This window comes from Melozone crissalis, unplaced genomic scaffold (genome assembly GCF_028551555.1).
Source record: "Melozone crissalis strain CALT ecotype California unplaced genomic scaffold, PUWL_Pcris_2 ptg000016l_1, whole genome shotgun sequence".
Taxonomy (NCBI): Eukaryota; Metazoa; Chordata; class Aves; order Passeriformes; family Passerellidae; genus Melozone; species Melozone crissalis.
In genome coordinates this window covers 32,738,642-32,757,011 of record NW_026535794.1, presented here as the reverse complement: position 1 = coordinate 32,757,011, position 18,370 = coordinate 32,738,642, and the positions used below count along the sequence as shown (strand labels likewise).

General features: G+C 41.9%; 1 protein-coding gene across 1 annotated transcript; it reads right to left on the bottom strand.

Moving 5' to 3' along the window:
• Positions 1 to 863: 863 nt before the first annotated feature.
• GPNMB (glycoprotein nmb) lies at positions 864 to 16,552 on the bottom strand. Its single transcript, XM_054273860.1, has 11 exons — positions 16,321 to 16,552; positions 11,301 to 11,450; positions 10,435 to 10,578; positions 8,926 to 9,105; positions 7,635 to 7,793; positions 6,858 to 7,166; positions 5,550 to 5,672; positions 4,757 to 4,859; positions 3,640 to 3,845; positions 2,051 to 2,138; positions 864 to 1,273 (listed from the first exon to the last, which is right to left on the bottom strand). The coding sequence occupies exons 1-11, from the start codon at positions 16,550 to 16,552 to the stop codon at positions 1,120 to 1,122; spliced, it is 1,848 nt and encodes a 615-aa protein (XP_054129835.1). The 3' UTR covers positions 864 to 1,119.
• Positions 16,553 to 18,370: the final 1,818 nt, after the last annotated feature.

Here is an 18,370-nt window from a genome sequence, read left to right as displayed (position 1 = left end):
AAGGCAGTTGAATGCTGCCCCTTCCTGCTAGATCCCTTCTTCTGCTGACCCTTCATTGGACATAGATTGTTGTATTGCAATGTTATGTCACGTGGATTATTACTTTACAATAGATCATATCTGCCCCCTTGGGAGCCGTGGGGCCAGTCCAGTGTCTCAAGACCAGTGGAAGCAAAGGAGGCAAAGGCAGCATCAGCAGCTGCAACTCAGAATTTTACATGGAACTCAAACTTTGAACAGGGAGAGCCAAGCCAATGGGCCTCATCTTGTTGCCTGGGTGTCTGTGGTCTCGTTTATAGCGAGATTCATGCACTGGTAGCCATGTCCAGTGGGAAGCTAAGTGTGTCCAGCCCTGCTTTCTGGCCCCGAGGCCAGCTGGCATTGAATGAGCTGCACCCATGCTATTGAACCCTGAGAAACAGCGCGGCTGCTGCCAAGCTCACAGTGGGGGCAGTGCCTCTGGTGGTTCCCAGAATGTGGGCTTTGCTTGGTGGGGAGCTGGCTGGCCTGGGGCCAGTCTGTGCCAGGACCTCCTGAGCAGTGCAGCAGTGGCAGCAGCTCAGTGCCAGTGCCTGGGATTGCCTGGGAATAGGCCATGGCACGTTTCATCCCACAGACATAACACGTGCCTGCCCCCCATGTCTCTCTTTACAGCAAAGACATGAATCCTGCTAAGGCATTGAGCAGCAATAAAAGCTAAGTGTTTACAAGTTCGTTGGTTTGTGGGGGTTTTTGTCTTTTTTTTTTTTTTAATTAACTTCTTTTCTCCCTCCCCCCCCTCCCCCCTTTCCAGATTTTGGATGTGATTAATTTTACACGTTGTTAACGTAGAAATAAGAAAAGCCAGATAAGGGTGTGGGAGTGGGGGGTATTAGTAATTCAGAAGAGTATATGCTACATCACAAGCAAGAACAGCAAGTGCTTAAAACTACCTGGTTTTTCTACAAAAGACTACTTTAATGTTGCTAATTGCACCAAGCCCCAAAAGTTACCATCCTGTCTACATGTGCTTTCACCTTACTCCCTGGGGTTTTTTTATAACAAGAAGAAAGCCCCATTAAAGTATAGTTCAGATACAAGTGCTGTACTTAATCTAATAGTCAGTGTTACACTAAAGGTTTAAACAATGCCGGGTTTACTCTTCAGCAGAGGATTCCTCTCAGTGCTATTAGGGAAGAAAATGGCTTTGAAAGTGCTGAAGTAAGCAGTAAATCCCTCCTGCTTCTGTGTTTGCTCTGCACTCCTCTCAATAGGCTTGTACTGCTTGTATCTCCTGCAAGGAATGTGAACAGTCAGTTGCTGGAAGACTTCTAAAGGAGGGTGCACATTTAGCATGTGACCATAGAAGCACTGATCATGTGCTCATCATGCATTCCCTCTCCTCCTCCCCTGTTCAATCACATCCAATGTCTGGCAGCCATGGGTCAGTAGTGGTGACAGGGGCCTGGATAGGCAGTAGGAGTGCTGGAGAACTGCTGCTCCATGGGAGTGTGTGTTTCTCACCACTCACTGGGAAGGGTGAGCACACACCTGACTCAGGAGTCTTCGGGCAGTCTCAAAAGAGAAACTTCCAAAGTCTCATGAGAAACTTCCAAACTAATAATGCAGCAACGTGTGCTTCTGTCAACTACTGGCCTGCATGCTCAGCACCTTTTCCCCCAAAGAATTTATTAATCAATTATTTAATGAAGATTTTGTTTGGTTTCACTGCATATATAAATCACATCATGCAGTTTGAGTTTGCTTTCTGCTTAGATGAAGTTCCCAGGCCGGCTAGTATTACTATTTTTGCTAATGGGCATAGAATGTGCCCATTTTTTTTCTGAAAAAATTGGCACATTCTGTGCATAATTTCTGCATAATTTCCAATGGTTTTGTGGCCTAAACCAGTAATCTCATTTTCTTGAATATTTGCCAGAATATTTGTAAGCTGCAATAGTAACTAAACAAAAATGTAGCTAAAGCAAATTTAAATTGTTCAGTTTGTTAATTTAAATAATATTTTGACAGTTCTTGGAACTGTTTTTAATCACAGAAACTAGCAACTTACTTGTAAAGGACAAATGCCCCAATGGTAGCAAACACTGCCAACAAGCCAAGGAAGATAAAGACACCTTCTGTTGTTCCAGATGATGCTCCTACAGTTCAGAAAGTAGATTGATTACAAGTTAGCCTCTATTTTACAGTGAGATAGACTTTCCAAAGAAAATGCCATTTTTACTTATTGCTGTATGAATTGAAGCACAGTTAGTAATTCTAAAATGCTAAACATTAGAGGTCAGTGGCTGGCAGGAGGTGGTGCTTTCACATCCTAATCCATGTAATTCTTCATTCCACCAGAGTGTGAGTTGTGCTTTGCCAGTTTTCTCATATGAGCTCTGCTCCTCAGACACATTGCTACCCTTCCAGCATGGATAGGAATGAGAGGCCCTGTTGGCACCCCATAAGGTGAAGCTAATTTGATCCTTGCCATTTGTTATGCTGGAGAAATGTTTACACTGACTATAGGATAACTGACAAAATTAGATAGGCTCATCCAGAAGGCAACTTAAAGCAGCAACCTCTCTTAGATCCTAGTTCTGCTTTGAATATAGCAGAAGCCCAAAAGTTCAAGTCAGCTTTGCCCTCTGGAGGAAACCTAGACAGACCAGGCTTACTGGGCTATAGTCTCTGTGAATACAGTTGAGAAAAACCTTTCTGCATGCTTAGTTTCACCTTTAGGAACCAGAATGCATTTAGAGGTCAGGCATTGTGCCTTATCCATAATGAACTGATTTCAGTACAGATAAACTTACACCTAGATTAAATCAAACCATCAAAAATGCTATGGAAAATGACTGCAAAGGCTCAGTTGTTTGGGTGATAGTAATTAGAGAGTTCAGAAGAGTCACTGGGACACTGTAATAGGAAGGCAGGAGGGCAATGAAGTGGGAGCAGAGAGGCAGCACTGTCTTTTAGACTTCTGACTGAGGCTGAGTTTAATAGCTGGTTCTGTCAAGTCTGCTTTGATAGCTGTGAGCTAGACACAGTGATATTTATCCAACCAAAGGTAAAGCTCCTTTTTGGAAATAGTTTGGAAACGGTTTGGAAAACTGGGCAGACTCTGTAGTCACTGGATATAACAGATCATTCCAGAACATAATTCATCTTATCCTCATGTAGAAATAGAAACCATGTCGAGGCCCATGGGCAGTAAAGAGGTCCCAGGGCAGCCAACTGTGCTGCAAACTTTGATTTCTTGAGCTGAATTCCCCTCTATTTCTGCTATCTCTCCATGTGTGGAATGGATTGGCTGGCATGTTCCCTACCTGCTTTTCTGCCCAACATTTTTCTGTGGAAAATTACATTATGGCTTAAGAACTGTTCATATTCTGTGATACTGAATAGTTTGTGTGATTACTGTACTCATTGGATTGTAAACAGAAGTCAAACCAAGGTCTAACAGCTAAAATTCCCCCAGGGAAATAATCATCATTTTATCTTTGCATGGACTCTTAGACAAACTGGTCCAGTCTCAGATGAGGCTTCCAGGCATAACAAGAACCCCCCTATGGACTCCTGTGTTCTCTCCCCTGCAGGGAAATGACCACAGGGAGAAGCTTTTCACCAACAACCCACATCTGCTCTTTGTGGACTCACCTCTATTTACAGAGATCAGGGCACTGGCAAGGGCTTGGCTTGTGTCATCACCCAGGGTGATGTTTATGCAGTAGGTCCCAGGTTCCTCAAAAGCTCTCCTGATGGTGAGTAAACACTCATCCGTGACGTCGATGGGGTCACACACCATGCTCTTGGACACCTGGCACGTGGGGTCAGAAACCACCGTGCAGACATCTGTGGGGAGACTGGCATGGGGAGAGAGAGCTCATTGCACTGTGGAGTCCTGCCAGCCCACTTAGCCCAGTTCACAGACACATTGCCCTGGTGCACCAGTTTTATGCTGGTGCCTGTTGAAATCAGTGGCACTCTAGTGATTTAAGTGTATTTTATTAATACTATATGTATTTTTTGCATGCCTATACATTTATATATGTGCATGTGGATTTTATATAGAATGCTTGTATACAATCTGTATAATTATCTGTTTGTTTTGCTTATCATTTAACATTTTATGGTTTTGATGCAGGATTACCTGCATCAAATCAACTTTTAAAGTCCCTGACCTTTCATACACTTAATACACATCTTTAAGAAAGGAATACAAATTCCTTTAAGTAATATTTATCATGTGCTGGAAAAGAAAATACTCCCTTAAGAGAAGTTAATTGTATTCCAGTTGTATTACCACAGTGTTTCTTGTACTTCTTAGTCCACCTCTTAGTCCTTCTAAGACTAGGAATTTTAGTCCAATGTTTTTGCATCCAAGAAGTTTCTTGGACTCACTCATTTACTCCAAATGTCAAAAACTCATGGCCAAAAAGAAAGGATTTCCTTACAATTTCAGTAAACTGCTTCCTGCTTTACTGTAGGTGCTGAAATCTTGTCTTGGCCAGGAGACTGTAAATTTGTTTTCCCCCACAATCAGTTCCTTATTTTTACTGAGACTAGATATTTGCTCTGAATCCTAAGTCCCTGGCAGTAGCCTCTGTTGGCATAGTTTAAAAATGAGACTTGCATTATCTTTAGTTCCCATCAAGAAATAGAAACACTGCAGTTCCCAAATTTTGCTCATACATCTGCATCTAAGTGCATATAGCATTCCAGCACCTAATTTGTTTTAAACAGGGAAGACTGACAGCTTCATTCACACACTTACCTCCCTTGGCAGGTAACAACAAAGTCAACCAGTGAGTTTTCAGCTTGACTTTCTGTCATCTGGATGCTTGTCATCTGAATAATATTTACCTCGAGGATTCCCTCTGGGAGAGGAAACACATATCAACTGTAGGACACATGACAAGCTTTGAAGTCCGTGCGTACTGAACCTCGAGTGTTTGGCTGATGCTCAGTTCAGGTCTTGTTTTTCATAACCTCCTCCCTCCCTTAGCACTCCTCTTGAAGGCTTTGAAAGCTGAGAAATTTTCCAGTGCTTTCCCTGTGATGCTGCTCCTTTCTGGTCTGCCTTTTTCCCCCCTCATTATTGTTATTTACTTCCTTATTTTGCTAAATCACTTCCCACTACCTGAGATTTCTCTGCATTCAAAGGCCAGTTCAGCCTTAGTTAAACCTCCTCCCCAGCCCATGGGCTCCTGCTGTGGCATGTTCAGAAGCTGGTGACAGAGAAAGGAGTGACACAATGCACGTCCCCACCAGCACATGGGGTCAGCCATCAGCAGGGATCCAGACCAAGGTCCAGCCTCACGTGTCTGAAAGCAAGGGGTCACAGCCACTGCAACTAGCCCCTGGCAGAGTGCAGGCAGAAACCAAAGTCAGCCAGTCAGATGTCTGCACATTAATCCCTAAAACTCTCAGCTATGTCCATCAGAAGGATCTTTTTGTTGATCTCATGTAATAGATAAAAACATGTCTAAATAAACATTATTTCTACCAAGCATTTTTGTTCATTGTTAACATCATTCCTCTGTGGAGGTGTTGACACACATCCTTACCTACAACAGCAATACTGCTTCCATAGTATCCATTTCTGTAAATGTGGCAACCTCCATCAGGATTGTCCTCCACTGACTCCACAGCGGGAGAAGAGTCCGAATCAGAAGATGCTCCTGTTGGAGCTGTTCGAGGCAGAAGAGATAGAGATGCAACAACTTTAGAACAAGCCCTGCTTTGGGGTATTCTGAGCACAGCCACATGTTCCAGCTGTTCCTGCATTCCATAGGCTGTCAGTGGTCTTGGTTTGCAGCTGTGCATTCATGTGTGTATCTGTGTAATGAGCTCATGGCTGTAACCCCTAAAGAAAGCACACGTGCCCAGCTTTAGAACCCCAGAGTGGCCTGGGGAGCCTCACTCACTCCAAAAGCCACCCGGCTACTCACCCATCTCTGTGAAATAAAAGGGAGACTGCAAGGTGTAATACAATTAAATACTTCTTTCAAATCCCCAGATCAATTATATAAGAAATCCAAAGGCTAATAAAACATTTAAAGTGCTTTTTTAAAAGCTGGTATTTTCCCACTGCTCTACATTACAGCTAGTGGAAAAATGAAGAGGGGAAGTGGTGAAAATTATATCTTTCCTTTCATTTTTCATTCTCACTCCATATTTTGGTAAGAGCACATATTAAAAATAAGAAATTTGAAAAATATAGCCACATTTACAGTTTCACAGTAGTAGTATTATGGCTGAAACTGCAGACCTTCTTAAAACCCTCTGAGAGGATAAACCAATGCTGAACATAATAAAAGTTATTCTGAAATATGTTAGTCAATAAATTTAAAGTGGAAAAGCTGTTCTGGGTTAATACCATGTGGAAATCCCATATTTTTGAACATGACTAGGTTTTTCTAGTTCAATCCAATCTCATTTAGTTTTGGACAGAAGTTAATGCAATCCAGAAAGGAGCTTGCTGTAAGAGTGTTCTGAAATTCACTTTTCTCACTTGAAATTTACATCTTACCTCAGAAGATGACCCTGAGTAGAGAAGGCTAGAATCTCCTGACCAAGTGTGGCAGAGATAATACAAACTTACATTTATGTTCACCTGAGGACCTTTGTATGCTGTAAGTGTGGTGGTAGAACTGGATGCATAAGGAGTTAAATGTGTAAGGGATCCCTCCCACAGAATCCTAGGAGAGTTAATGCTTATTGATTCTGTCTCTAAGCCAATTTTATAGAGGGCTTCCAGAGGCTTGCAGCTCTTTTATGATGACAGTAAAACTACTAAAGATATTAACTTAAAACATCAGAATATAGAGTTTTAGCATAGCTCCTAGTGGCAGTGCTGTTTGATAAGTGCTTACCTGCTGAGGTGGGTGGTGGTGCAGTGGGTGTTACTGGCCTGCAAGGTACGGGTATAATGGCTTGGACAGTTAAATTCAGAGTGAAGTTTCCTTGCAGAGTGTAGGTGTGAGATGTACTAGAACCACTGGCTACAAACAAGCCACTTCCATCTCCAAAGTTCCACTTGTAGGAGATGGCAGAATTATTCAGATAGTAGCTGGGATCGTGGATCTTCACATCGAATGTAATTGGCGAGTCTTTGATGAAAATGGAGTCTGAGATGTTGCGGTCATGTTTTTGGAACATACTCACAGTTACTGGAATTTTGTCTGGAGAGGGGAAAAAAGAGGTAAACAAATACAGCAGAGATACCTGGCTGCAAACAATAAACAGTTCCAAAGCCCCTGAATAGCAGCAGCCAGAGTGTGAGATGCAAACATGGTATCTTTAACAAAGGTGTGTACTTTAATTTGATTTATGACCTGAGGAGTGAATGTCAGTAGGAAACAGCCAGAAAAATATGGGAACAAATGAGGAATCATAGACATCTTTGTAAGATTGCATTATCTCTCATAAATCGTTTTCCAATACAAAGTGGAGGAGTCACTGCTGAATTGGACAAAAAGGTTACTTAAGCTACTCAAGGCAATTTGCCAGAGATTCCACTTTCATGCTAAAAACCTTTCTCAGGCCAATGTTCTTCTTTTCATGCCAGACGATGCTTGTGCTGAATTATTTTAACAGCTAAGCAACAAACACCCCCAGCATGTCAGCACAGCCAGTTCCAGCACGCTCACCTGTCACAGAGTAGGTGGTTTTTGCTCTTGCAACCGGGACAAATCCTGAGTGGCCTCTCCTGTAAATGGACACTGCCATCCCGTGTTCACCAAGGGTGATATTTGCTGTGTTCACTGAAAACTTCGCTGAAGATCGTCCCGTTGTTTGATAATACTGACCTGAAACAGAACGTGAACTTAACATTTTCCCCCTCAGCTTCGCCACAAGTTGGTTTATGAGAGGCAAAGTCTCTGAGAATCTTAGATTGTCAAAATCAAAATTAATAGTTTAGAAATGTCTTCCAATAATCTGACAGGTGATTTCGAAGGACTGGATACTTTTACAGTGTGTTTACTCACATAAATTCTGGTCTTTTAAAGTTGTCAAAAAGATGTCCCCAGTTTCACTAATCCAAGAAAAAATTGCCAAGACATCTACTTCTTTCCAAAGCAATTACAATACATTAGGTCATTAAGATTATGTAGTGGATGGTGTGAGGCATTTTCAGTGATCTTCTGTTTGCTTTCAGCGTAGCCAGAAGATACAGTACCTCTTACTTAATATTCTAGAACCATTTTTATATATTTGATTTTTTGTCTTTTTAACAGCTGACTGAGGTAGGCAAATAGTAATCACCTCTGCATAAAATTTGGATTATTATTATTATTATTATTATTATTATTATTATTATTATTAATAATAATAATAATAATAATAATAATGATAATACTGATACTGGCAATAATAGTGATTTAGCCAGGAGAACTGAAGGCACTAAGATTTAGTATGTAGCCAATGGCAGGAATAGCCCAACCATTACATACTCAGGATCAGGAAACATTGAAAATCAGCATCTGTGACCAGAGCAGCAGAACAGCCAGTGGCAGTTCTCGCCTCCCTAGAGACAAGAAGTGCTGCACTGTTAAACTGGTGATACACAGCACTGTGTTCTCTCTTAAATCTGAAAGTCTTAAATGGCAGTGAGCTGTCAATAAATCATCTGACTGACCTGCTCAGACTCTATTTTCCTAGAAAAAGATCTTGAGTAATACTGAAAGGAAATTAATTTTCTTCAGTGGTAGTATTGTGAATGCAGGTTTAAAGAGAATCTTCTGGTAATCCATGATTTCTAAACCAAACAAGTGATGGCCTCTCTGGAAAAGTGGGGAATTAATTCAGTATTTCCACTCAAGAGTGTGGAATCATTTTAAAAGCGCTTTTAGTAAAACATGCTTGACAAATGAGTTGTGTACAAAGGGAATAAAAGGTTTGCAGCATCACCCCAACCAAGGCATGTGTTGCAGTACTAACCAAAAGTGTGAAACACGTAGACAAAGTTCCTCCTCCTCCAGCCTGGGTGATGAGGGAAAGGACGCCCATCTGGGAATACATGGTGGCTGTGGTTGCTTGTGCAGTTTTCCCAGCCACAGCTGTCAGTCCATTCAGTCCAGTTGTAGACATAGACTTGCTGATCCATGGAAGCTGGAGGATCTAAGGATAGAAGGAGGACACGTTCTGGTCAACTGGGAGGTGTGCAGAGAGTCAGAAAACAGGAGGCAAGCACTGCAGGTTATAGCAGTGGCTGCATTTAAACAGCAGGGGAAGTGGGGTATTTTTAGACTGACGGTAAATCATTTTCCTGAAGTTGTGCTTTGTTTGGTTTTTAATGTAAACACAAAATGGTTCTGTCTTGGTGCTATTTTACTAAGAAGTTTAAAAAAAACTTTACTGTCTCATGGGCCAGACACAATTTAGAAGTGCTTGCCCCAAAACTTGCTGTTGACTACACAGGATGCTACTGTTCTGCTGAGGATAACAGAGCTACCTAAATACTTGGCAGGCAGAATCTAAAATTGTAAGTACAAAGAGTGGTTGTGAAAGCACTCTAAGGTTTTATTTATTTATTTTTTGTTTGTTTGTTTTGTCAGAAAAGTTTTCTATGGCACCTTGAAATAACTTAGACATGAATTTCTGTCATTTTCTGAATAGTAAATGAGAAGTTTCCTCCCCCAAACAGCACAGCAGATATTACGTAGAGTATGGATATAAGCTGCTAATAAACTATTAGATAGTTAACTGCAACCTAGGCTGACAAAAAACTTGCTGGTATGAAATGAAAATTACTTTGATCAATAAAAAAATGTGTTGAACATTTATGCTTTCAGAGGATGAAAGGTACAACAGCATGTGTTGTTTTAGATCCAGCAGCTTAAAACACTGGAATTATGATAGGCTTTTTTCTCCATGTAGTAGTAAATAAGATAAAAAAGAGTGATTTTCTGAGGAAAATATTGCTTGATTTTTAGATATTTATTTGTTCATTTTTTAATTCCTAAAATGTGGAAGTGTGAGATTTACTTTTTTTGTGTAGATATGGTAACTGAATTCTACAATTCATAATTGAAAAAACAAACCCTCCAATTTTTTAATTTGACAGCTTTATAAACTTGAAAGAAAACAGTGTAACTGTGCAACGATGAAAACAGTGCAACATAGTGCCTGAGCTGAAAAGCTGTAACACTTCTGTTGGGAAGTCAAATTATGTGACTGCTTTGGGAAGGCAAGTTTATAACTGTGGTCAGTCTCAAATTACCTGGTCCGTGTATCTGGAGTGGGGCAGAGCACTGAAAATATCAGAGTGATCTTCTTAGGAAAAAACTGGTGTGGTACAGGCTGATAACACAGGTAAGTGTTATCAGTTATCAGTTATATCAGCACAGCTGCTGTTCCCTGGGTGTGCCTGTGGTGCTGTCAGAGCTCAGTGACACACAGCAGCACAGGCAGGTGTGAGCCTGGTGCAGGGACATTGCCATTACCTACCCCGCGTACAGTTTCTCCTGTACACAATGTTGCCATCGTTATCTTCTGTCTGGCACTTGGGAAACTGGAGAGTCACCGTGAAGCTCACGTTGGATCCTACCAGTGCTGGGCTGTCACTGTCCAGTTTGGCTGTCACCCTTCCACCTGAAAAAAAGAAAATTGGTCTTTGCTGCAGTGAAAGATGCATTGCAGCAGAAGCTGCCATCAACTTGCACCATTTACAGTGGAAAGGCTTTCTTGGTTACTCTGTTTCTAAGGGCTTTCGTGCTCCTAAGTCACTTGTGCTCTTACCAAAACCCCAGCTTCAAACAATGAGAGGGACTCAGCATATCCCCCCAGATCACTTACTGGTCTGCCATTAATGTTCTTCCTAGAATTAAGAAGATAATTTTCTACCTATGGGGGGGTCAATGTATCTCAAAGGAGAAAATGTGCGTTTCTCCCCAGGGATAGTCATTGACCCTCAGCTCAGACCAGGTGACAACAGCCATGGTGTTTGCTGAAGCTGTCAGTCTGAAGCCCATGTGCCCTACTGAGGTAGCAGTTGAAGCTGCCTGTCCTCCAGAGCATGTTTCTTGCAACAGATTGTACTGGAGCCCTGACCATCAGTACTTCTTGGTAAGTATTAATGTCTGTCTGAGATTAATCATAATGGGAAAGCATTTTATGAAATAACTCACTGTTCTGCTTCCTCAGACAGCCCACTGGGGATGGTATCAAACCCAATCCTCTCTAACTCACCATTCTGTGCAGCAGTGGATATTGCCCCTATGAAAATGCTCTATAGCACCTGCACTCTGCACTGTGGTGGACTTTGTGGCCGCTACAGTTTTTCAAGCGTCTTTGAAATGTGTATGTGCCATCACCTTTCCAGCAGTCCTTCCATCTGGGATCCCCTTCTTCCCAGAAAGGATAAAGTTTTTCATTCCACTTATTTTGATCACTAGACCAGCCTTGTAGCTTCTTGTAAGATGTCACAGGAGAAGTGCTTCCATGGTTCAACACATCTTGAAACCCTAGAGAGAAAATCGAACAGCAGTGTTAATGTAATGCAATTTTCCCTACTACTCTATAAAAACATTACTCTTGTGCTGAACTTTAATCATGTACTGGTAGGAAACTTTCCACCAGTAGAAAATGATGGAATTTTATCATTGCAGCTATAAACACTTATCAACTATAATCAACACAAAGACAATTCCACCATTGTCAGACTGACATATTTTTCTACTTGCAGACTTGCAAACTTCCCAGACAAAGAATAAATATGTTTACAATGTTTTGACTGTATCAGAGCAATGGTTTGCAAGAGTTTACATAACCCTGCAACAGTCAGGCTCCCTGCACAGAGGTTGCTTGATTTCTGACTGCTTTGCCTGGTAATAAATCTACAAGTAAAAGGCTAATGGGATAAATTCATTCTGTGTCTGAGTTGTGCTCTAGTGGAAGTTGTGCCAGGAATTAGTTTTGACCCAGTGCAGCTCCTTTGGTGAGTTGGCTGGTGGTTTGGGTGGGAGGGGTGGAACCAATTATAACAGAAGCTGGTATTTCCAGAAAAGGAAATTTAGAGCTGAATAGTAAATTCAATGTGTTTATAATATAACAACAATAACATATTAGCTTCATGCCTTTTATTTAGAAATGGCTCCGATATTAAATAACTTCAATAACCTCTTTCTTCTCGTATTACTACAAATGATGGGCTCAAACTTTTCCCAGGCTTCTAGGATCCCTCTTTCTGTCACAAAGGATGCATAGTGAAAAGTAACATAAATATTCAAGTAACCTGTAGGAACACGTTGGCCACTGTAGGATGCCATAAAAATATGTTTATAAGAGGGCTCATGGGCATAGTTCCATGAGAGCCTGGAGGCTTTGAAGAGCTCTGCCATGTTAATCAGGTAAGGTAACTGCTGGGTGTGCCATTCTGTCACAACATTAAGGGAGTTAGGATTTCTGCTTTCCATGGTTTATTGTAAAGGTACAGCTGATGCAGATTTATACTTAGATTTATACCCAAGTGCAACAAAGTTCTGGATGACTTCAAGGAAAATGCAGAGGCCTGTAAGAAGGGCAAGAATTGCCCTGTATGCTGTAAGCAAACTGGTTGTATTGGAATTTTTCCAAGCTTTGGAAAAGACACAGAGCAGGTGTAGCCAGTTCAAGCACAGTCTTTACAGGTGGGTGGCTCCTAATTTTACTACAAGGGAGAATCAGAGAAACAGCTCAGAAGAAGAGTGGAGCTGCTTTCTCTTAGTGTTTTATTGCCCAGTGAGATTTCTGCTGGGCAGGAAGAACTTCCCTTGGCCAGCCCCATCCCCACTCTGAGCTGATGCTGGTAGCTCTCTCCCCACTCTTGAGGACTGAAGGGTTTGAGGAAAATAACAGATTTTGCACTCAGAGACACAATCTCCCACAGTCTTTTGCCCTCCAGGAACTCCCTGCAGTCTCACTTAAATCACTTGAATCAAGTCTTTCCTGCAGATTTAATATTTTTTGATGTGAGCAAGCATAACATTATGACTGGTATTTACTTAATGACCTGTATCACATGCTGTATTGTTTGGAGTCTTGGTCAGAAGGAGAGTTTGGTAATGTTGTTGTTCAGAAACTTTGCTCAGGAAAAAAACAAATTAGCAACTATAAAAGTACTTCACAAAGGCTTAGCAAGTTCAATTACACTTTGGGTATCATTAAATTAATGTATCATTCAAAAGTTAATGGCTACGTAATTTTTGTAATTTATTTTTCCTATTCTCCTTGATTTTCTGTAAAAATTATTTCATGAATAAAAATGTTTTGATTTTGTCAGATCAGAACTTTTCAATCATGGTTTTTTCCCAAATGTTCAATTTATCAAAAACAGATGGAGCACTTTTAATTTTATAAATGCTTTTAATTTTGTGTTTTCAGTAACAATCCTTGAATTCAGAATTCATTTTCTAGTCCAGTAATAGCTGTTGTTACTGCTTCTAAATCACAAACTGCTTAGGTATTTCTTTGCCTCTCTGATGTGCTTTGTTTATTTCAGTCAAATATAAAACGTTTCACAAGCTTCAGGACAAGACAAAGATGGTTTTTCAGATGAGGAAAGACTTCTGCACTGGTTTCTCTGACACATGGAACTGAAGATTTTCAGTTGGTGAATTTAAAGGAACAAAAAGCTTTAATGTATTTCTTCTTTAACAATGAAAACCACTCAAGAACAGATGTTGGTCGTAACCAAAATTAGAGCAATTCAGTTCGAAATAGACAGAGTAATGTTATGCTCCAAGGAACAGATTCCTGTAATAGTTTTGGTGAGGTGATCATAGGGGAAGAGATCTTATACTTTGATTGACTTTCTCCTTTCTCATTCTGGCTTTCATTTTGGTGAAAAACCTAGCAGAGACAAGTTCAGTATTTCCTGTGAAAGTGTATTAGCCATGAAAGAGAGAATGAGAGCCAATGTTAGGACAGCAGAAATAGAAAGATGACCCAGCTAAAGAGGATAAAAGTGTATTAGAAGTAAAAAGGTTGATGGAATGGCACCAGACTCTAACAAACTTTCTAAAGTTATGTATAAAAACATAATAAAGCAGGACAAAAAAGAATTTGAGGAGCAACTTGAAAAAAAATATAAAAACTACGAATTAATCTTTTTTCACCAAATATAAAATAAGTTGGAAAGCTTGCCAGGATGTATGGGGCCAAAAGATGATGCAGATGCAAAAAAAGCATTCAGGGAAGGTAAAGGAGTAGCACAAAAGTCAAATGGGTCAGCTGGTTTATATTTTCATTCACAAAGGAAGAACATAGGGAGTTTCTGTGATAGAATTTTTTTTTTTACAATGACAGAGAATATCTCTCAAAATGAAGTGTTGGCACATAAAACCCAATTATAGAACAAATCAACAAAATGACAAAGTTGTCTAGATAGGATGGCCCAAGTATGGAAGTTATTCAAGAGTGAAATAAATGAGCTATTAACCATAGCATGTAACATCTTGCTTAACACTGCTTCAGTGACTGAGAAGCAAAAATTGGCAAATGTGATGACAGTTTTTAAAAACACTTCCAGGGAAGATTTAGAGGATTAAAAAAACCCTTTGGGGCTCAAGTTGGAGAAGCTGGTAGGAACAGCAGTGAAGAACAGAGCAAGTAGGTACAGTGCATTAATATGATTTGCCATAAAAGGAGTGCATTGCTCACAAACATATTCTGAGTTTTGCAAGGGAGACAGAGAGCATGGGAACAAGGCTGACCTGCTTGTTACAGTCTGCCCGAGTTCCAGACAGCACTTGATGAGGTCCCTTGCTAAAGGAACATAAAGCAATTAAGTTACCGTGGGATAAGAGCGAAGGATTGATTTCACATGAGTAAATGATTGGTTAGGGTATTAAAAAAAAGTTATGAATAAGTGCCTAGTTTTCTCCATTGAAAAAATAATTTAAATGTTCATAATCTGGAAAACAGGTAACAGCAAAGTTCTTTAATCTGCTGAGGACTGTGCATTAAAGTAATAGAGGGGAGGACTGTATGAAATTAGATGACTCAAGAATGAAACTGGATGAAATTCAACAGCATTAAATGTAACCTTACATTGAGAATAAGGGGCTCTAAACTAGCTCTAAACTCAGAAATGGGATCTTTCAGCTTTGCAGCTTTGAATGCAGTACTCATTGGTAGTTGAAAACCTGGGAAAAGGCTAGACAGAGAACAAAGATGGGAACATCATTACAGCATTTTATAATGCCATGTCTTGAGTACTGTATGCTCTGTTCTCTGCAGCTCAATCACTATAAAAGAACTGAAAAAATACAGGGAGAGGTGGAGGGGATGCTACAAAGGGATAGAATTGTTTCCATATGAGGAACAGCTGTATAGACTGTGTCTTGAAGCCTGGGGAAGAGGTGACAGGGGAGAATATAAAAACAGAACCATGAACAGCATGGAGGAAGAAGCTGAAGGAACAAAAGTTAAGGGGAATCAAATGAAACCAGCAGGTTACAGGTTCTAAGCACATCAAAGGTACTTCTTCACATAAGGTACAATTAAGGTGTGAATTTTTTTGCTGGCAGGACGTAGTGTGTCCCAAAATTTAACACGTGTTGCAGCGAAAACCCAAAATGCATGAACAGATGGAAAAAGTCTAGTAAAAACTGTTAAATACAATGACTCTGCATTTGACAGAGGCAATTCTATAAATGCTATAAATCATCAAAAGCTGGGAAAGTGCCCTGACCTGCACAGTTATACATCCAGTACTATTCTCCATTGGAGGCAGGTACAAGGCTAGGTGAATGCTCAGATGGATTCAGCTTTTAAGGTTTTCAATTTCCATACTGTACATTCTGGAATTTGAGCTTAAAATCCCATTTCTACATTCCCAGCCCTGAACTCAGTCATCCTAAGACTGGAGTCAAGCTGGGAGCCCAGAAAGAAGCAGCTCAGCCCACTCCCTGCCCACTGTGGCTTGCAGATCTAATTCGTTGGCCGGGCTCCTTGAGGTTTGGGATCCCCAGGTCCAAGTGTCCCAGTGGGGAGCACAGTTTCTGGCCTGGCCTCTCGCAGGCACGGCTGAGCCAGGCCAACTGTGCAAAGTCCATTCTGCATCTGCCGTGCTTGAACTGGGGAAGCATCGCTAAGAACTCGCTGCCAAGAGCCAAGCTTTAGCTGCAGCCAGCTCCGTGTACCTGTGGAGCACAGGGAGCGGATTAGCGAGCGGTTCTCAGCGCACTCCGCCAGCTCAGGCGGCTCAGCGGCCCGGGCCAGGCCGCCCTGCGGTGGGACCGGCTGTCGCTCCCGGGCGGGCAGGGCTCCCGGCGCTGGGAGCAGCCGCTCCTCCCGGGCCGGCTGGACACACGGAGCTCTCCGGGCAGGGATGAGGGCAGGGGGAGCACTCACGTGTGGCGGCAGCGCAGAGCAGCCCCTGGGCCGGCAGCAGCAGCAGCAGCAGCAGGGCGAGGGGCCGAGCGGCGCCCATGGTTCCAGAGCCGGGCCGGGTCCTGCCGGAGCTGCGCACCGAGACCGCTCCGGTGCCGGCGGGAGTGAGAGTGAAGCTGCCCCGCCGCTCCGCTCTCCCATTAAATGAAGGGCCCCGGGACTCATCATGTGATGGAATTAAGCAGAGATGCATGATTTTGTCTTCGGCTTCTTTCGGCTCATGTGCTTATGACTCACTCCCTTTGCTTTCAGCGTTCCCTGGGATTACTGAGAGACCTGTTTGGAGCCACACCATTCACCTCACAGGCATTTTTATACGAGTTTTGCGCTGTGATCAATTTTTCTACTTAATTTGTTTTTAAATTAGGAATCCAAATTACCTCTTGCCCCAGCGTGATTTGCAAGTGTTGCTGCCACGGCTCACTGCATTTGATGAACCCATCACTCCTTAACCACATGGCTCATCTTGTATGCTGGGCAACAACTCTAAACTGAGTGGAACATGGCCAATTCCAACACATCTCTTGCCTGGGCTCCTGATCAGAGGTGATTGTTAAGGAAAATATTATTTAAACACTTAGTGGGTAGATGCCCATCCAATCTAACCATGGCTAGAGGTGCCATCACAGCCCCAGTGCTGATGGCCACTCAATATCCATGACCCTCACACAGATGACTGATTGTATAAACTTCTGGATTCTAGCAATAAACAAAAAATAGACTTTGCTGCCAGCCTAACAATGATGTATAACCAGTGGCTCAAGAGGAGCAGAGTAGATTGGCAAACACTGCACCTGGTGGTTCAAATTCAGGTTCAGTGGGCTTGCCCAGCCCAGGTGTTCTTCTACAGGCAGTGCAGCAGCTGCTTTTCACTGAAGCCCTGGCAGCCTTGTGAAGTTTTTGGCTGTTGTTTGCAGCAAAGAACAGGCTTTGGTGAGATGGCAAGGCATAGAGCCAAGTACAGTCCTCAAGAGAGAATTGAGTAGTAGTTTCAGTGGTCCCAAAGAACAGCTGGTGTGACACCAGCTAGCCAGAAACCAGTGAGCTGGGCAGCAGTAAACCATTTTTATTTGGGCAGGGCAGGTGGAAGTCCATCACTCCAAGGCACTGTCAACAGAATGAAGACATTGCCCAATGGAAAGAGATTTTAGAACTCTGACTACTTTTTTTTTTTTTTTTGTAGTTTCTTCTACTTTTCTAGTGTTTTCTATTAACTGTGTAAGTTATTACCACTACCCAGAGCACCCTAGCCAGCATTTCTCTCAGTAGTGCAGGCTCTGATGTCCAGTCCTGTGGATGTTGCATATTCAGAATCCGTGCTTCAGCATCCTCCTGGCTGGAGCTAACCCTCCCTGCTGCTGCCAGCCAAGGAGCTGGGTGACAGCAACAGCCTTAGGGCTACAGGCCTGTTTAAACTGAGCCCTCATTATCTGACAGAAACAAGGGGGAGCATAAATCCAAGTCAAAGCTCTGACTGACTGTGCAAAAAAAAGTCATATGACTGCAGCGTCCTCATGTGATTGTTGCTTTTTTTGTTGTTGTTCAATCAGCTCCATTCCCAGTTGAAATGTCAGGTTTCGAAGGCATTCACAATTATTTTTTAAACCATGTGGGACATTAACTTTAATTGCACTCCTTTGTTTCCAGGTTGTTGATCCTAGAAGTGAAAAGTGACCTTCAAACATTGTGGTTCAGCCCTGGGAGCCTGATCCAAAGTCTGCTGGGCAGAAAGGAACTTTGAATGCTCATTCCCAAGAGGGTTTTGAGAACCTCCAGAGAAATACTGCTGACAACAAATGCCTGTTAATTAAAACCAAAAATTTATCAGCCTAAAAACAATAAAGTTGGTTACGATGGAGTTTTTTGCCATGTTATTTGATACATGAAATTGTTACATAAATTTTGAGTGACAGTCTGAATGAGAACCAGCTGGTAGAAATTATTAAACATGTTGTAAATAGACTTCAGAGGCACTGAGGATCAGGCCTGTGGTTAGAGGAATCCAAACCCA